This window comes from Ailuropoda melanoleuca, chromosome 7, assembly GCF_002007445.2.
Source record: "Ailuropoda melanoleuca isolate Jingjing chromosome 7, ASM200744v2, whole genome shotgun sequence".
Classification (NCBI taxonomy): Eukaryota; Metazoa; Chordata; class Mammalia; order Carnivora; family Ursidae; genus Ailuropoda; species Ailuropoda melanoleuca.
The window spans coordinates 97,789,206-97,811,049 of record NC_048224.1 but is presented as its reverse complement, the minus strand read 5'-3'; the positions used below and the strand labels follow the sequence as shown (position 1 = coordinate 97,811,049).

At 32.9% G+C, this 21,844-nt stretch overlaps 1 protein-coding gene across 1 annotated transcript in view; it reads right to left on the bottom strand.

The window, feature by feature from the left end:
• The window catches only part of LOC117802944, an 86,119-nt gene that overhangs the window by 7,685 nt on the left and 56,590 nt on the right, over positions 1 to 21,844 (bottom strand). Inside the window, exon 6 of the mRNA XM_034663797.1 lies at positions 66 to 176. Coding sequence (XP_034519688.1) covers positions 88 to 176 — 89 coding nt within the window. The 3' untranslated portion in view covers positions 66 to 87. The remainder of the gene's footprint in view (positions 1 to 65; positions 177 to 21,844) is intronic.

Here is a 21,844-nt window from a genome sequence, read left to right as displayed (position 1 = left end):
AGCTATTCTCTTCCTCTTCCCTTGTCTCTACAGCTTTTTTTTTAAACAAACAAAACATTGCTTACCCATTCCTTTAGTTTAAAATCTCTATTTTTTAATTTTTTGAGACAAATGGAATTCCTTCCTGCTGCTTTCATCTTCATTGCCAGAATGATTTCTCTTCCTATATCCCGAGTCTAAAAATCACAAAAACAAATGGACAAGAAGGGAAAATAGCCACATTGTTAGGAGGGTAGAATACATAGGACTTTTATTTTCTTCTATCCTCTATCTCTTCAAATTCTTAGAAAATTAGAACAACAAAAAAGACAGTTAAGCATTAGGCAAAGCCTGTGAGACATAGAGAATTTGGTAGAAATTTTCCACTTAAATTACTCTACATGGTAGTATGGAATATGAAGTCGCCTACACAAAAGATGATACCAACAATCAACCTCCAAGTGATGCCTCTTGATAAAACCAATTTGGAACGGAGATGTTTTTCTTCATTCAAAGATGATAAGATAGAAAAAATAAAATACTTTATCCATGCAACAAATATTTGGTTAACATCTATGCACCACATACTGTCATATGCATTTAGGAAGCAAAGGTGAACAAGGGATACATGTTCTTTGCTCTTATGAATCTTAAACAGTAATAAGTGCTTTATGAAAAATTTTCTCATAATAAGAGATGTGAAACGCTGTCCTTAAGTCTCATTTCAGCAAGATCATGAGTGTGGGCATGATTACAAACATGATTAAAGTAGATGATCAAGAAAAAAATATTACTGATGCATTTTGCCTTTTTAATATGGTACTAGAAGACACAGTTATCTCCATTGATAATAGCAAAAACCAATAAGGAGGTGTAAGGCAGTACATAATTCTGTGAAAACAGAAATAAGAGGTAAAAGCATCATAGTAAAATAATCATAATAATGTAACTGATTGGAAAGTAATTTAAAGATAGTAAGTAACACAGTTGGAACTATAGATACAACGGAGCATCAATCTGGAAAATGAAACAAAATTGAAGAGAATGGAGTTGTGCACACCAGTTAAGGTGTCATTCGTGTTATCTGGGCTAGGATTAATGAAGGTATAGAAGATAGCAATGAGAAATCAGAGGAGGACATCAATTCATAAGTCAAGAAGAAGAAAATGGGCAGGACAGGTGAAAAGGTATTGAGACACAATGAATTTAAGACTTCTTGTTTGAAGAGGAGTTGACTGAAGATGTCCAGAACTGAGATGGCCCTCAGCACAAAGGAGGGTGGTAGGCAGAGAATTATTGGTATTCTTCCCATCAGATGTACATGTTTGATGGATTTGGAGGTGATTACTCTAGCTATCTGGCTGAAAAACACAGTTTTAGTACTCAGGAGAGAAATACAAGTCATAGATTAAAATTTTAATTATTCTTTATAAAATAAGATTGGAAAAATAGAGGGAACACATGCTGAGAAGCACTAAAATGAGAATCTCTGCTTCTAAAATGTTGTTTTCCCTAACAGACTACATTTCCATTTTTTTTTGCATACGTTAAGTCACTATTGCTTTAAATTAGGTATCTCCCCAGTCTTATTACCCCTCAGTCACTGCCTCTCTTCTTTCAATTTTTAATAAGAAACTTCTCATATTTCTACAATGCCCTCTGTCGTGTGGCTCCTTGTCTGCCTTTATGCTTTCCTTTCAGCTTGAAATGATTTATCTCTACCGTATCCCTGTGAACTATGATTGAACCTTTAAATTTTAACTCTGATATCATTCCTGCAGTAATATTTTCCTGAGCTCCTGGGTTGGACAAGGCCTGCTTATTAGTGTTTCAATACTACCTGTGATCAGTTTTCTCTTAGCACCTACCATGATATATTTATAGTACATAAATATAAGAACTATGTCTTATTCATTGTTTTGTCATCAATAATTACTGTAGTGCCTGGTATAGATAAGGTATTCAAATGCTTCTTAAACTTTACCTTAGAGAAAATATGAAAAGGAAATCCTAAGAATGACAATGTTTAATATCCATGGATACATTTTAGCAGATTACTAATTCATTCATGTTCATTACAGAGAATTTGAGGTATACAGATAAGCACAAAGAAGAAAGTGCAAATCACTTGTTACTCCTCTTCCCAGAGAAGATGACTGCTAATGATTCCATGTATTCAGGCATTTTTTCTCTGCACATTTATATACATATAAATGTTGTTAAATTAAGATAATACTGTACCTTGCTTTAAAAATGCTTCTCTTATGTTGTAATGTATCAGAAATAGTTCTACAAAATAAATGCAACTAATTTATTGCATTACACTGCAATATGATGCCATATTTTTTTATCCAATCACTTGTTTTGGGACATTAGATTTGTTTAATTTTTTATTATTAAGAATTCTGGTGAAGCAGCCTCAAAATTAAATTTCATTATATAACCATGATAAATTAATAATAAAAAGATAGACAAGTAATTTGTCCAATTACAATGCATATTTTAAGATTAATGTATCTTTAAAATTACTCATCTGAAGAGAGGTACCAATTTAGACTCTGATGTAATGCATGAAACTTGTATCTAAGTATCTTATTCTCTACAAACAATACCATAGATTTTGTCTTATTCATTTTTTTCTCACTTGATAGGCAAAAGACGACATCCAGTAGCATCAGTTTAATAATAGTGTTGGTTACTAGAGCAACGGAATATTTTTAAATATTATAATTTATTTGGGAAATCTGTACACTTTTTTTCACCATTTTCAACTAGAGTTTATAAATTTATACTTTATAAGATAACTGTCTGAAGTAACTTATATTAACTTATTATTTGAAGTATACTGCACTTCTCTCAGCTTATTATTTTACTTAGAAGGTGTTATACACAAGTAATGAATCATGGAACTTTACATCAAAAACTTGGGATGTACTGTATGGTGACTAACACAACATAATAAAAAATTATTATAAAAAAAAAAGTATATCTTTTGATGATTCAAAATGTCAGTCTCTAAGAAGCCCTGCAATAGAAAACTCATGTATCGTGATGTAAATATATTTTCTCTAAGTTTATTTTGCTATTGGACTCTTAATTTTTTATATTAACATAGATAATATTTGATGAAACTTGTATTATCTAAGAAATAGCTTGTGATATAATTTTTTATACATGCAGGAATTTAATGTGTAAAAAATCAGAAATTTTAAGAAAACCCATAAAAATAATTGTCAGAAAGATAGGAAAAAAATAGAAGAAAGTAGTTTTTGGAAATAAACTGAGGAGATAATTTCCAGCAAAATGTGTGGTCGGAGAATTAAATACTGTAGAGTGATAAGATAGGATGAAAATGGAATGAGGACACCCGATTGGACACAGAGAGAGCTCTCATTTTATATTCATTAACAACAAATTATAAATACTTCTGAAGGCCTGGCTTTCATTAAAATGTCTACTAGTAAAATAAATGTAGTAGAGATTTCAAATCCACCTATATAATTTTTTATTTCCATTCAAAAATATGTATTAAAATATATTTGAAAAGTTTCCCTGGAGATATCTTGATGACAGTGATAAATACTCCACAGTGTGAATAATATCATACCTCTCCTGAAAAGGATGTTTTTCTATCATCCACTCCTGACAGGCTTTTTTCTCCCCTTAATTCTTTGGGTAGTTCCTCGGGGTAATATATCGCTATATATGTAGAATGCAACTTAACTGAAGTTTGAATAAATCATAGATTTCTAAAGCCGTATCTTTTAAATGAAAATTCAACTGAACAGCAGAAAGCTAATCAAGAATTTTCCTAAAGTATTTTGCACTTTAGAAGGTTATTGTTGCTTTCTTACTTGAGAGAGAAATTGGATTAATCATATTAGCATAAAAAGTTCAAAATGTAAGTTTTTTAAAAATGCACATTTTAAAACATATTTCTTTAGGTATCTATATTGAATAATAATCAGATATTATAGCACCACAGGAAAACCTTCTTGGTTTCTTTGAAAAATAAAAGTAGGGCTTGGAGACAAGAAGCAATAGGAAACACAGTCTTGCATATTTGAGTATTGTAGGGTAGGTGAGTACAAGGCAACAGTCAGGTTTTTCATATTTCAAGATCTTCTTAATCATGACTACTAATATACCTAGATATAAATATTTCAGTGCATTTTATTTTATTTTTTTAAAGACATTATTTATTTGAGAGAAAGAGAACAAGTGGGGAGAGGGACAGTAGCAGAGGGAGAAGCAGGGAGAAGCAGGGCTCCTGCTCAGCGAGGAGCCCAATATGGGGCTTGATCCCAGAACCCCGGGATCACGACCTGAGCCGAAGGCAGATTCTCAACCAGCTGAGCCACCCAGGTGCCCCTATTTCAGTGCATTTTAAAAACAAAGGACATTTAGAAATTTTTGTATGACCTTAAATCAGTGGACATAATACCAGTGTTGATCTATTTTGTCATCTGGTTGCATTTCTAAGAACAACTTTCTCTTCAATACTAGAGTAATTTAAATGTTATATTATACCACAATATATAAGTAACCAAACCAGTAGATACACCGTGGCTAGCATGTGGGTGTGCATGTGTATATGGGCTTATGTGAGTGTGCAAGAGAGAGACAGAAACAGAGAGACACAGAGAGAGAGATCAATATAAATGCTACTGAAAAGGAAGAACTTGATATGCCTATGGCAAACTTTATTATTTAGAATATAATTATATTTATTTATAATATATTTATAATATAATTATATTTAGAAAAAATTATATTTGTTATAATTGTGTTTATAAAGTGAAGCCTTCACTTATTTTCAGTAAACTCTAAAACAAAACCCAAGCATTAAAAGTTGAATACAGTTTTGCAATCTTCTTCAAGAATCCAATTGACAATAGAAGACAAATATACTGATATTAGTTCCATGTCTCTCTGGTATGTCAACAACATACCTCATTCTGATTTCTAGAACATTTTCTCTGTGCTCCAGGAGGGCAGGGCACTCCAAAATGTATGACTCCCTGTTATACTGTTCCACTTTCTTTTTAATTTTATCTATTTAAAGAACAAATTAAGCCAAAAAGGCTGGTTAAAAGGCCTATAAGAGAAATGGAGCTTCTCAGTTCCAATCCTTTTCACTCCTGATTCCCACTCTTCAGAGGCAGATTCCTTCCATTAGTTCAAGTTTTTCCCCCTAGTATATGTATTTCCATATTTCTAAATGATATGCTTATATTAATATTGCTTAATTTTTTGATTGTTCATATTATGCATTGACATTTATGCTAAGCCATGTACAGATACATACTTCTCAATTGTTTGGTCTTCTTTCTTTATTCAACTTAAACTAAGTTATTATCATGATCTGGTTTTTTATAATATGTTCTAATCCCACTTCCCATTGTCTTCTTAGCTTCTATTTAATCATTCACAAATTATTATTCATCATTCCTCTATGAATTCATTATTAAATCATCACAATTATGTGATGAGATTTAATTTTGAGGCTGTTTACCCAGCATTCTTCACAATAATAAAATTAAACAAATTTAATGTCCAACAACAAGTAACTGATAAAATAAATGATGGCATAACATTGTATTAGAGTATAATATATTTGTTGAGATTTATTTCCAGAATAATATCTTTAATATATTGTAACAGGAAAGGAGCATTTTAAGTGAAAGTTATGGTATTAAGTTAACAACATTCTCGGTTCCACTACCAATTAAGAAATGGAAAAACATATTTCACCTGATTTCTACAGATCTTACCCCAGATGTTGAATGCACACTTAGTTGGACTAGACACCTTGGGAAAGAGAAAAGATTAAATGAAGTAATTGAGGACACAAGGTAAACATTCTTAACTTTTAACCGCCCCCCCAACCTGATACTGACAGATATCCTGTCACCCTACAGTTAGTGTAGGTGGGGTTTTTTTCCCTGCTTTTACTTCTATTTGCATTTGTGATATGATAAATTTATTCTTGGGTCATAAGTGTTTGTTTCTTCAGTTTCTTCTGGGATATCCTTTTCTTCTATGCAACCTCCTCTTCTGGATTAGGAACAATCTGCAGTTTGTCAGTAAGGATCATCTCAATATGGCAGGGATGGCCCCTGTGTGAGTTCATCCAGCCATGAGCCTGTAAATTCTGCAGCACATCTTGGGTACAGTTCACCTGGATGTGGTCAATGACCAAAGAATATACATCTATTTGTTGAGGTCAGTAAGTAGTAAATCAGACATCAAATTTGTTTTGTTTGTGTTCTATCCCCTCTGTATTATTCTGTTTTTAAATTTAGTTGTTTTTAACAGAATTTATTTTTTAATGTTGTTTGGTACTTGCTGCATATCATCACAAATATTGCACTTTTGTAATATTAGAAAGCTCTTAATGATTTTATGTTTGTCACTTTTTTCTTTTATTATTATTTTTTAAATGTGTTTTAGAACTACTTGGAGCTTCTTGATTTAACATTGTTGTCTTCATATTCTTCATGTGTTTTATTTCCATGCAGCTTTCGTCACCAAATATTCAATACCATCACCTAAGTCACCCATTTTTTAACCGATTCTGTTCAGTAGAAAATGTGCCACATACTAATTCATTAAGTTTTATAAATCAATAACCATGAAAAAATACACACACAATTTGCAATGATTTAGTTTTCATGTCTTTATGTCGTTGATTCATACATGCATTTTTAGAAGTCCTTGTTTTTTACGTATTTTTATTTAGTGAGTGTTTTTGAAAATGGATACATATATTGAATATAGTATCTTTCATCATTGTTCTAATTTTATTGGGAGTGTATTTACCTCCTTATAATTAATTCTTTAAAAACCTTTCTTGCTTAATATTTTCCTCATGTCCTTTGATTTGTTAGTTTTCAGGCTCGCCTTAATGAGAAGTCTGTGTATTCTTTACTCCATGTGTTCATCTTCTTCACTGGTGTTCTTATAGAAAACTAGGACCTAAAGTCCTAAGTTGCCCATCCAGAAACTGTTCTTAAAGCGGTAGGTCAGGGTTCTTGCCCCAGAGAAAACTGGGATCCACTGAGCCTTAAAGCAGATGCTGGAAAGGGCAGTTTTCTCTCTCCTTTGACCACTGCAGGTATGCAGCTTTACAGATATGGTCCCTTATTGTCAGTAATTGCTTTATACACTCTCATTTCACAGGTGAATGAGCCCCATCCTGGTTCCTAGTTCTATGAAGTTGAGTATGTCTCTGGCCCCTCCCATGCATGGAAATCTTTGGTTTCCATTATCCTCACAAGTCACAAGTCTGCCTTTCTGTCCCACAGGCTCCCAACACTAGTTTCTGCCTATTGTTAGAGGTTTAAGAAAATTAGAAAAATAAATCTCTGAGTTCTATGATAGTTAGAATTCAATAGAAACCACATTGTTTTTGAATTCTAAAAAGGAGAATTGAAAAAATGATTGTGTTAATCATTTGTTTACTCACAAGTGTTCTGCCTTTGTGCTCACAACTATAGGAGTAATAATCTATTGGTGCTATAGTCATTAATGAATAAATCTGTATATTTATTACTAGCCTGTATATATATATATTTATTAGAAAAGAATATTTATCAACCACAAAGTTGAAAATAGTGGAAAAATTTTTAAATCTGCTCATGTAAACAGTCCTTTTTTGCACAAAGTAATATCTCATGTATTTGAAGAAGTTTGTGACCTATACAAATAGAAATTATGTTCTGGCTTTGCTATTCTTCGCATTTTGTTCCTCTTTGCAAACCTGAAAACCAAGAGAACAGCTTTGTTTCCTCAACTACATATCATTTCTACATGAATTATTATAACAAACATATCAAATATGGTGCCATAGCATTGACTTCATTGTCTTGACTTTCAGAATTGCCTTCTGTATTTGCTGCTTTTATAGAACATCATAGGTATGGTGCAAAATTACCCTTTGTCATTAACTTGTTACAAAAGTTTGAGATATAATTGTGCCTGCATTAATCTGGAGTTTGTATTCTTAAGTATTGAAAAACAGAAATAATTTTCTCAATTATTTCAGATAATTATTTAAGATGATTTTAATATTTAAATATTGCTAGAATCAACTACATAATTTATATGCTACTGTCATTTCTGCAAAATAAATGAATTGAAGTTTGCTTGCCTTTTACACTAGAGAAAATAAGATAATGATGTTTAAATAAAAAAACTTTTAATATCTTAAAGATTTCAGGCAGTCAGAAGAATGCTGAAGAAAGACTAGCTTTGTGTTTCATGGCCCTTGAAGTGTACTACTGACACTCCACTCCCTTCTCCCCACAATGGAATAGTTTCTTGTTCAATGTCTTAAATTCTTTTAGAAATAAGAGTATAACTGCTATGGGGGCGCCTGGGTGGCATAGAGGTTAAACGTCTGCCTTCGGCTCAGGGCGTGATCCTGGCGTTATGGGATCGAGCCCCACATCAGGCTCCTCCGCTATGAGCCTGCCTTCTTCCTCTCCCACTCCCCCTGCTTGTGTTCCCTCTCTCACTGGCTGTCTCTATCTCTGTCAAATAAATAAATAAAATCTTTAAAAAAAAAAAGAGTATAACTGCTATGAGTGAGGTAGATGCAATTTCTCCAAAAGAATTCTATTGGAAACGCACTGATTCAAATTCATTTTGTCCCACTTAATTTTGGGACTCTCAACAGTGCTGATCCTCATTAGAACATATATTCCACTCACTATTGTATATAACACTGTGGAAGAAATAGCAGATTTTGCAGTCATACCAAGCTACTTGAGTAGTAATTCTCATCAACACCACCACACTCGGTAATATACGAAAATAATTGTATACTCTATCTCACAGTAAATTGCTTTAGAAAAAGAACTGGAAAATAATTACTTCAGAAAATCTTAGTGATACTCAATTTTTGCTAATTCTGATTTGGTGACAGTTGGCTTGCCCCATGTCTTGAAATTCATGCCTGTTTAAGTTTCTCTTTTATTTACAGAGTGAATTTGTAGTGTAAATGATTTTGCCAAGGAAATAATTGTTACTTAAAATGAAAAGAAATTAAAATAACCTTTTTACAACACTGTCAGCTTTTAAAGACACTCACAGACATGTAATTGGAAAGATACTAAAGGTATATTATTAACATGTCATTAACTCAGATTCACTCAGGACTTCTACATAGCCAGGCTTTAAAAAAAAAAAAAAAACAGTAATTCTCTATTTCTAGATTAAGTAATTTATAAAGATTAGGGGTTTGGCTACATATAAGAGAAAACCCAAATAATTGGCTTCAACAAGAGAAAGGCTTACTTAGTTCTCCCATTAATTATGTTTGGAGGTTGGGCAGTCTATAAGCTGCTAGGCACCCCCCAAACCATTAGGGACACAAGCTACTTTCCCTTCCCTGCCGTGTCACTTGAGGCAGTGGCCCTTTCCTTTATAGTCCAAGATGGCTGTCACTCCTCCAAAATCACACCCAGTTCTGAGCCATGGAGTGAGGGGGAAGAAGAGCATGTCTGCTCTCTTTTACAGAGAGCTTTCTGAATCCCCACATTGCCTGAGTCCTCGGAAGTGATGCCATCCAGCTTTTAGGTACACTGAAAATGATAAAGGCTGTTGAAGTAGGCACTTTTCACTTTTTATGGTAGTGGAATAATAGAATCACATTTTTAATAGCTTAGTAGGTCATGTAAACTACTGTTTTGTACCCAAAATACAATCTTATTACAATCGTAGAATGCCCTGACGTTGAGGGCTTATTTTTCTTTTAAATAAAGCTTTTAATACTGAGCCTTGGTAATCATAACATTTTTTCTCAAAATTTTTTGCTAAGGGTTCAGAAAGAATAAAAATATTGCTAGTTTGATTCCATCTATTATTCTGTATTTTATTATGTATTTCTGTGGGAGAGAGGAGGATAATGGGAAGGAGGCAATTCTGTGTTGAAGTTGGGAGTGTGCCTGATGGCAGCCCTCTTGCTCTAATTTTCCACCTCCTCAGTGCCTGCCATTTTCCTCCCACTACCCAGCTCCAAGAATCCGTGTCTACCAGAGACTAATCTTCTGCCTCTTCACATGGGGAAATCCTCACTCTAACTCTGGCACATCAAACCTGAAGCAGATATTAGTGGAAAGGTTATTTTCCCCAGAATTCATTAAAAACAATGTGGAAGAGAGAAAACTGATCCAATAAGAAGTGGAGAGATGGTGAAAACTGTGTCTGATTTCCTTACAAATTACTGAAGGGTCAAAACCACTCATAAATGTATTGATTTTTGTCCCAATTATTACCCAATGTCATCACACAGGAAGAAATATGTATTTTGCTGACCAAAAATACTTTGACCCCACTCCAAAATGACTATTATAGCTTTTCTGTGTTTAGGACCATTTGACTACTTCCTGAGACTGATCTCAACCTTAAGGAAGCACACAGTCTGTGCTATCAGGAAAGGTAGCACCAACATGAATAAATTATTTTTGATCCCATAATGTCTTCTCTGATTCAAGGGAAAAAAAAGGTGCATGATTTGATTGCTCAAAAAATACTATTCCTTATGAAATATTATACATTTAAAAAAATTACTAGAGTTTGAAGGAAAATATTAAAGCAATGTCTTTTAAAAATAATGTTATTTGCTTATTTCCTGGAGAGTTGATAAAGTATTTTTAATGAAATCATTCAAAGTTGAGAATCAGGAGGGTCTCAAAGTAGACTTTGAATTACTTTCTGTAAATAAAGCTTGTGGTAGAGTTTCCCAGTGCTTCTCTACTGTGCTATTTTAGAGTTGAAATTAGTTTTAAAAAAAATTAATATTTCAAAAATTCTTTGTGAACAATTTGGACTGTTGAGTCAGATAGAGGCTCAATGCTTTATTTAGTTTATTTCTTCAACCACATTTGTTAGCATCCTAGATATGACTGTTCCAAAACTGCATTTAGGAATGCCATTTGCATCCCCTCAGGGTAATTACAAGTACTAAATGAGAAAAAAAGAGAAAGTTCTTTGTAAAGCACTTTATACAAATTAACTTATTGTATAAAGTCTTAGTAATATATATTTAATACTGTTTTAAGAAAGATAGCAAACTTCCTATACCTCTAATCTTCAAAAGTATGTTTTTTTATCAAAAATTGTGGTTTTTGGTGTTAGGCAGAAAATATCTAATTAAAGACAGTAAAATATAGATGAAATGTCAAGTGCTATTTAAATTCCAAATAATATATAGTTTTTGTTCTTTGTACTTCAAGGATCAAAATTGCCCTATCATTAGATACCATAAATGGATTTTATGGATGACTTCATGATGTAATGCATAATCAATTCAATCATAAGTATGTGACTTAATAAAAAAGGAAGTTCCAAGAGTAAAGAGATATATTACATATATGTACATATATCCTAAAAGTTTCCTATTTGATCAACTTAATTTAAGATCTTTTCATTTAAGTGTACTAATTATATTTCATTGTAAATGTAAGAAATTAAAAAACAAACAAATATATAAGACTGGAAAATGAATATTATAGCATTTCTCAAGGTGTAGGGTTGGCATTTTTTGTTTTGACATAATATTCATTCCCTCTTCTGTAGTAATAGCATTCAAATATCCCTACAGAACAGTCTTTTGCTATGCATAATGTTGCTGACTCAAGTCACAGAGGTAAGTGTATAATTCAGAGCTAGTTTGTCACAGTATAGCTACAGTGACTGGATCATAGATGGACATATGACCCCATCTATTGTAGACTGGCACTTTTATATCCAATAAAGTAGAAAACAGAAAAAGCAATATTCGGGAAATCTAAGTAACAGATTCCAGCTGTGATGCACAAGGAAGGCCTGGACAAGAGTAAATGGCAACGCCTAGGTAAAGGGAAGTACAGGTGGGCTCACACAGCCTTATAGATTGAACGGATAATCTAAAGTTGTATCTAATGAAGCCACACAAAAATAGAGCACAACATTTTTCCTTTAGTTATTTTTCCTTTAGTAACTCATGTTACTTTAATTAGAAGCAATATGCACAAATATGTACAATAGAGATATTTGGATAGTCTGTAAGTTTCCTGGATACCTGCACAGTCAGTTTTGTTCATAGACATTTGCTAAAAGTGTATCATTGAATCAAGCATCAACAACAATTTGCTGTCTCAACTGGAGCTTTGACTCAAATGACTCAAGGTTTCTTGTAGGGAACTGAACAAAGCAGACTTTGATTTTACTGTGACAATTAAATATTTGTGGAATGATAAAAGTTCCTCATTTTAATTATAAGATGCACACTTATTAGCATAAAGCAAAAGGCTTCACTGTGAAGCTTTTTTGAATGCTCTGTACTGATCTCATCCCAGGCTAAAAAAAGTAGACACTGGTCAACCTGCTTTAATAATAGAAAACAAACATCATTTCTCCGGATTACATTTTTCAACTGAGTTGATTTTGTGAAACCTTTCATTAGTTTCATCAAGACATGTTGTAATCAAACCCACAGTCCCAGGGATCAAGGGAGAATGTCAGCTTTAAGTGGAACATGTTTACCACAAGCAATTTTTAACAAATACTTCATAGTGCAACTGCTTAATATCCATATACATTTTCTGTAAAAGGGCATCTTTGTGTCTAATTATAACATAATTTATTTCTCTTTTAAACACATTATGATCAAAAGATCAATGCTGCTTTTTGAATAATCCAGGACATTTTGGTTATTTTTACAGCATGACTTTTATGATGGATCCAACTTGCTTGGAGATCGGGAACATTTTAAATATAAACTTTAAAATGTTATACCTATTTGAGTGACTTTTAACATCTTTGAGTGATCAAATTAGGACACACTTATGCTATTTCCCCAAAGTATGCATTTTTTCCACCATCATTTTGCTTTATTGGCTTTTACTCACTCACTTATTGAAGTCAATTTGTGAAATGTTCATACAGTCCTTGATATGCGAGCTGCTGAAAAAGACAAAAACGCTGAACCAGACATGTTCATCCTAATTTTCTTCTAATGCTGAGTGAAGAAAACATGTTACTTATGAGATATAAAGAGCATGTTGTACGTAAGCAAAAAAAAAAAAGTAGAGAGATTAATTCTGGTGATATTAGGGAAGATTAAAAAGAAGAATATAGGAAGGATCGCTTCTTGACACTGAAAGATTTCAAGTCTTGTCCATCTCTAAATACATTCAGTGAGAAATATTTGGTGACATCTTCAAAAATGGTAAAAGTTATATTTCCTGAATAATAATTTTGTATCTAGAAGTTAGATTTCTAGGAAAGTTTGCTGTTTATGAGATTGTCTCACTGAGCATATCATTAAAAAATAAAAAAATATCTACCATTAAAGATTTGGTTATAGAATGAATGCTATAGCCAGATGATAGCACATTACTCATCTATCAAAAGGAATTCAGGAAACCTATCTGCACTGATATAAAATGGTATCCAGCATATATTAATTAGAAAGAAGCAAACTGTCAAATATTATAGTTATCCTTACATGAATAAGCATATACATAACCACGACAAGAGGAATTTATACCTCCTCTTAATAATTGCACTTTTGGTGGTGTAATCTGGCAGAGTATCACGTTATATAACATATATTTTAGCAGTCATTGAATTTTTGAAGGTATATGTTCTACTTCTGAGATCAGAAACCTATAAAGATAGTCACTGATGTCCCTAAGCCCCTCAAGAGCCTTTCTAAGCTACCATCTGATTTCTCTCTTCCTTCTGAGTGAAACTAAAAGAATATTTTTCACACTTCTTTGGTTTTTCATCTCCATTCCTTCCTCAAACCAGGCTTTCCCCCTTTTTACTTTATCTCACCATAATTTTTCAAGGAAAAAAAAAGAGAAAGCAAAGAGAGAAAAGAAGGGAAAAGAAAAGAAAAATATATCATCTTTTCGGTGTAAGTTAAAATGAATCCTTTTTCAGGCTTTATGCGAGAGTATTCTTTTCCCTTGAACCACTACATTCTATCCTTTTCTTTTTACCTCTCCTGCCTTCTTACTGAGACCTTTTTTTGTTGTTTATATTCTCTTCAGCAGTAGAAAAAACATCCATTGCTTACTCAACAGTCATTCCCACTCTTTACACCTGCTAATTAAATTTCAGCTTTGTTAAAATATTCACCCCTTCCCCGTCATTTCTCAAGAGAGATTTACCACATCCTTGACAGGGAGATAGACATTGAATGGACTGAGCCAATCAGAGTGGTTCTTTTCCTAAGAAGAGACTTAAGGTTGGCCATGTGTTGTGGCCATAGTCAATGACATTTTAAAACATATCTGAGGTCACAAATACGAATGTCTTTCTCTCCCTGATTTTACCTTATTTTAATATGGTACCTATAGCTGCCACAGTACTTTGCAATCATCCCTAGTAGAGACACTCTGAGGGCAGAGCCAAAAATGAGGCTGATAGAGCACAGACATCAAAGAAAACCCAAGCTCTTGATGACAGTGTTGAAATGTTACAACAATCTAGAGAACTGCCATCAGGTTGTTATTTGAGGAAGTTTGTTTTCTTGTTGTTAAGCTAATTTGAGGCTTCCAAATACTTACAGCCCAAAGCATCCTAACCAAGAGAATGACTACCTGTTCTAGAATGCCACATTCATTACGGGTCATTCTCAGACTATCAACACTATACAGAAAGGTACTCAGTAAATATCAGCCATGGTAATTTATTTACTTCTTGATGTTATCCGCCTTCATTCCAACTGCTCCTACGTTAGTTCAGGTCCTCACTCACCATTTCTTACCTGAATACAGAACTATAGTTTCCCCATCTTCTTTCTCGATTACATTCAACCCATTTTCATGTTCCAAGAGGTCTCATCCAGTTCTTTCTTCTGTCGGTGACCTTTCTCAGAAAAATCTGTTCACATAACCACTGGCATGGAATATTTCCATAATTCCTATTGCCAATGGCATAAAATCTAAGCTCTGTGGCTCAGCAGGCAAATGCCCTGCCATTCCTCTACAACTGTCTTCCTTACTTTTACTTTCCCAGAAGCACTATCTCTCTTAAACCCCAAGGCATTTGCAGGCACCATTTTGATGACTAGAAAGCATTTCTCTCTTCCTTACTTTTGTTACACATTGATCTTTCAGGATCAACCAAGTTTCCACTTCCTCCAAACATTCTTTATATCTTCAGAGCTCACTAGACACTTATGTCCTATGTATGCTTGTATCCCTACCATATCATTTTTCCTGTATTACAAATAGTTGCCTGTGTGTATTGCCTGCTTTTTTTCTTGTTTTTCTTAGGATATAGGCTATGTAGAGCCAGATATTGTGCCTTTTATCTCTATATCCATAGGAGCTACTATATTGATGGTCACATGACAAATATTCAATAAATGTGCTAACACAAGAAATTAATGAGTTATGCCTAACCATTCATATCTAGCTATCTGAAGTCTATTAGCCTAAAATCTACCAACACATCTAAAATACTACCATATTACCCCAAGGTAATCTCTCTCTCCTTGGAAACCACTGAATCTATGTAATTAAGTAACCAATTAATTTAATGTATCAATGGAAAACTCTTATTTAGATTGTGAACTTATCCATTAAATTCATTCAAGAATTCTTGAACAGCTATTATGTGCCAGACTCTGTCATAGGAAGTCAGAACACTTGAATGAACAAAAATGATAAAAATTTCTTTCTGAAGCAGCCTACCTTCTGGTATGTGTTGACAGAAAATCTTTTACTGCTATCTGTTAGTTCCAATTTTCCTCTTGTCTTCCCAAGAATATTATCATCTCCATAATAATGACTTTTCTCATACTTCATAGTTTTAAAAATGCTGATATTGTCCCTTGAATTTAAATGTTCTCTTTCTCAACCTTTCTCACTCTTCTCTGTCTTTTTGTTTCCTGCGTTTTTCTCACCTCTCATTTTTGCTCAAAAGTAGATGTACTCAATTATATATCATTAAACTGTACAGTTTCTCTCAAATTTCACATATATTTCAACTATTCCATTCTGCCTTTCATGCATTTGAGAATTTTGTATTTTAATACTGAGAAGTTGGGAATAAGCACTGATAATGAGCATATAAAATTTCATCACAGTAGTCTGTTTTCTCGAATCATGTGCTGCTTTCTCCTGAAATATGACCCGAAGAGTATCCATTGAGTCTAATACTGATGACTTCTGGATCACAGACACTGCTTAGGTGTGGTTGGTAAAGTAGACAAATGTGCTTACCTGAGTTTTTCCTTTTGAGTCAAAAATAAAAATGAAGCACTGACGGCCTATCTCATGATGGATGCACACTTAAACCATGTGTACAGGATCGAGATTGCACTTCCTCATTTTTGGGGGAGGGGGAGAGTGACAGAAACAAGTTCTTCAGTTTGTTAGCTTTAACTTTAAATAATTCTTTACTGTGAAGATTACCATGATCTCCACGTTACAGTTTTGTTTCTAACTGCATCTTACTCTCTTAAGTGTATGCTTGCGTGGGTGTGTGTTTGTGTGTGTATATCTGTATGTGTTGTATGATGCTCAATTCCCCTTACATGACTCCCCTTAGGAAAACCTATAATTCTTATTCTCTAACTTCATAACATCCAGGTTAAAATCAGATAGGAAAGATCACAATATAGGAATGTTTTAAGGAACTCCATAATAGTTATATGACTAACATTAAACTGCTCTTCTTATTTAATAAATTACATTTAACCAGATAATTCCAAGGAAGAAATTAGAATTTTAATTAATGTATAAAGTTACTTGGAAGTTACTAGACATAAGGTTACTAGATTCTATTTTTGACATGAACTTACTTGGGAATATTTTACTTTGGCTACTAAATAAAGCACAGTTAAGGACGATTGCAATAATAAAAATTATGCCAGATTTCCCAAGGGAGTGCTGCACAAATTCACATAGGATCAGAAACTCAATTATCAAAACAAAATCAGAATAGTAGACATAGTCCCTCAAAAGGATCTTATACTTATTAAAAAAAAAAACTTTTAGTTAATAATAAAGGTAAGCATCAACATTAATATTTAAATAACTTATCACATAACCTCACTGATCAATCAATAAAATATAGGATGAGAATAACTTAATCATTTTTGAAGAATTACTCAAATACATTTGAAATGACATATTGTAGAACCTATATCTAATTTATCCATATAATTAAAATCACATAAATAGTTTATCATCATTGGAATAAATATCATTAATGACAGAAGCCAAAAAATGAAGTATATTGCGATGTATTTTGTTGATCTTTAAACCAACCTTCCTTAGTCTAATATCTTGGAATGTTTATTGACTTTCATTCATAAAAATCAGCAAATATCTATGGAATAACATCAGGTACCATGATAGGCTCAGGGGAATCACTGATGGATAAAACAGTCTCCTCACTTGTAGACTTTACAAGGTACAGAAAAAGAAAGACAGCAAACAAATACATACGGTATGTAGTGGTTGACTGTGAGTGCTGTAGAGAAAAATGAAGAGTAAGAGAAGGGATTTTCATATTAAAAATATCACCTCTTTGTTCTATGATTACACCTCCAATTTTTATAGCAAGTGGCCATTTTTAGATCAGTGAACACCTTCTGAGTTACTTGAAGGCAATGAAATTGAGAGAAGAAAACTAATCTCTATCAGGGCTCCATAGGCATGATGGAAAACACAATGAAGTTAAAAGACATACATGGTCAGAGATGCTTCGCAGCGTAAGTGGGAGGCTGGATGGACGGTGAATAAAAATAGACTATAAATAAGTGTATATCATAAGAGAACACCTGAGCCAACATGCTTACTATGTGCAAAATACAAGTCTAAGTGGAAGAGGGCATACAGTGACATAATTAGGTAGGATAGAGAAGATTTTATTGACTTATGGAAACTTTGGATTCTATAATATAATATTAAATTCAAAAAATTTTAATCTACTGATTATTGATTTATACTGATATAAATTGAAGATTGTGTTATCTCCCCTTAAAGAGCTAAAGCTGGAAGTACAATTAGAGATTTCAAGACATATCTTAATGTGTCCTGGGTCATGACATTAGTTTTATTTAATTGGGAGACACAGCTTGCTCTGTAAAACAAATATGGGAGAATGACCTAGTTTATATTTTGAATTTTTTTACTGCAATAATTCAGCATAAATTTTTGGGCTTCTTTCTGCTTTACTATATGTGGCTTAATAGGAATTTATACCAAAGCCCAGGTGCTATACTATCTTAAAGAAATAATTTGTGAAGTTTAATATAAATGAAAATGCTTTTATTATTTAAAAAAAAAGCCTTAGAAAAGTTTCCTTAATTCACCTCTCCAAGACAGCCAATGCTTTATCTGGTTTATCTAAATTCTTTCCTATATTAATTGATATGCGGTATAGGCTGTTATGTGTCTATATGAAGAGATGTCATTTGAGAAATAACGGGACTTCTTTGAATGAAAACTGAAACACTACACATAGAAAAATAGTGAGGCTGATTATGCCATAGAGTTGAACTTACATACCCTTCAAAGACAGAAGAATTGACCCCATTATTCAGCAGCTTATAAACAGTCCCAATGAACAAAAATTGCATTGTGTTAGGTCTTCACTTGTAAATGACAAATTTTCAGATTTTAATTTTTGGCCCTGATGCATACTCCAGTTGAAGTCCTTTTAATCAAATAATTGTGGTTCTGGAAAACAGAACACAATTTGTAAAGTTAAAAGGAACACTTTGAAATCTCCCACATTTAAAGCCTTTATTAAATACAGGTCTAGACTAAACAAGAGAACTTGTTACTAAGGTAGTGAGTGAAACAGTACTGCCTCCTACACTGACAACACTTGCTTATTATATAATAAAGCTGAAGTCATTATTTAAAGCTCATTGGCATAATTGATAGATTCTAAAACTTTCTTTTGAAATATATCAGTATAGATATGGGTGGCATACTGATTTAATAAATTACTATCATCAACCAAAAATCCTGTATCACAACTTATTTATTTACACCATAAATGGAAGCACTTGAACATTTCCTATGAATAGCAATTTATTCACTTACATCTCAAAAAAGTCAGTAAGTGCCACACTATACAAGTAATGACAGTGGAAAATACACCATCAAAGAAGAACTAATTATAATGGGGGAAACTTCAAATTGCCCACATTTCTGTAATCAGTGGTGCTAAGACATAACCAGCACTCCTAGAAATATAGTCAGCAGTGATAGAAATACATAAATGTAAAAGAAGAAAGAAAGAAAGAAAGAAAGAAAGAAAGAAAGAAAGAAAGGTAATCACCAATGACAAAAATATAAAAACATTATCACCAGCAGTTCAGAACAATCATATAACTCTTTAATAGAGTGTTGATACAGTTTATATATATTTTAAGTCCATAAAGGGATTTGGAAAGCTGGCTATCCAATTTACATATAGCTGTTAATCCAAAATAATCATGATTATTACAAAAAAATCCCATGATTCTAAGTACTGGGATTGGAAATGAAGTTTGTAAATCCTCATAAAAATTGAATATTATCTTAGCCAAATTCCTTCACTTGATAAATCTTTCTCTCTCTTTTGTGATATGGAGAAAGACCACAGCCACTGCATTTCTGTGTGACACCTGAGTATCTAACCATGTCACACAACTCTCTTAGGCCTTGTAAGTGGCTCTTTTCTGAGTTCCAGCCAATTTTTGAAGTAACAGCTGGTGATTATCTAATTTAATCCATTCAGCTGCTCTCAACTTCTACAATAAACATCGTTAGCTCTTCATTACAACCATGTGTAGAAATATCTGAACTAAAGAAGATAATTACACTACTTGTCCCAAGAAGGTCCCCGTTAATCCTGATTGTATAAGCATAATAGTTTGTCCAATTTACATTTCGTTCCGCTTAAAGTAATCGTGAGGGTGTCTCTCTAGTGATGAACTGACACTTATGTGAGCATTTCATAGAATCTATAATCCCATAAAAATTCTAGATTGACCATATAATTTATCGAGCCAACTATATCTCTTTTGATAATGAGAATGAACTTTATTAATAATTACATGAAGACATTAGGCACATTCTATAGATAAAACCCCCAATTTCAAATTCCTAGTTATCAGAAAGTACAAGATTTATGGAAAGGAATTAAGAATTTAAGAAACAGAATATCTTAACTCCTCATGTTCTTACCAGCACAGAGACAAGAAAAACCGTATCCTCAAAGTTTGACAGACCTGAAATTTTTGTGTGTGTGAGCTTTCGAGTACCTGAGAATTTGGAAGAAATCATCAAAAGGTACTTCTCAACTCTCTATTCTTCATGGCTGAGGGACCCTTTAAATCTAGAGTAAGACTTTCCTCTTGGAACTAAACAAATTTTCCTTCCTGGGAATAACAAGACAAATGTTCCTGCTTCCTCTAAGGAGGAGATAAAGCACTGGTAAGGAGAGAATATCAGACTCCATTTTTCTGAACCCAAGAGCTAAGCATTAATAAAATAAGCATAAAGGCATTATTGTAATAGCATTTTTGCGGGGGGAGAAAAAGCATAGAACAGGGTGAAAGGTATACCTATAATTTAACGATCAGCGACAACAACGGAACAATCCCGTGTTGCTTTCGGTTTCTCTTACTCTCCCTTTCATCTCAATGGCTATTTAAAATATTCCGCACTTTCCTCAAAACCTACCCATCCCTGTCCCCCTTCTTATTTCTCAGAGAAAATAAAAGAAAGAAAAATCCCTCAGACTTTTACTCATTTGAGAAAATTCATTTGGAATAGCGTTATATGAACACTAGTAAGATACAATCAATATCGTCTTCATTATTCGAATCTGAGTGCTGCTATGGGTCTCTGCATTTATCTCATGATTGTGAAATTTCTTTTGTAATTTTAAAAAATTTTTTTCTCATTGATATCATGGGCAGAAAATTTTTAAAAATCTGAATTCTCGACAGTTAAATAAAACTAAGAAAAAGTTTTTAAAACTTACAAACATGGTGTCTCCACACATCATTTGTATCTTTGTGAAAGATAATGCAATACCTTGATAGAACAATAAGAAAACTTACCGATGATATACAGTATTGATTTATTTTACTATTGCATGATCCTTCTGGATGATTCTGTTCTTTATTTCTTTATTATTTTGGTCATTTTTTAGCACAGGATAATAATTAATGAGTGATGCTGAAATAATTTCTAGACTAAAAAATCGCAAAATATTTCAAAATTCTTCTTAGTTTAAAAAAATTATTTGTTTTTTGGAAGACTTCCAATAAAGTAAACAAGTTGCAAAAAATCAATCTTTATAAGTTGTTAGCATTGTTCAATAAAAAAAAAAAATCTTCAACATTACATTGCGTCCAGTAAACCTTGATGACACAACAAGAATTAAAGATGAAAGTCTGAGGTTACCCTGCTTGCAAAAGAAACATACCAGCTGAAAATATAACTGAATATTAAAGACATAGTAATAATATGTAGAGCAGAAGAATGAAGCCACAAACACAGCTCTATACTTATAATTGTTATATGAAATATAACTGGAGCTTTTTCTTGCATTTCCCAGCTTACTGTATCATATACCTTATTTTTATTTTTACCTTTCCACTTCACTTCTCTACTATGTATGTACATTATACAGTGGCTGTTGCATTTTCCATTTCCTTCACAAAGTAGAAAATACTGGTATAATATTGCTATAGAACTAAAAAGAATAGACCTCAACTTAAATTCTAGTCTTGAAGCTTATTCAGTAACTGGATGTGATTTTAAGTGTCTTCATTGGAAACCAATGAAGACATACAAATGGCTAACAGACACATGAAAAAATGTTCAAAATCTTTAGCCATCAGGGAAAT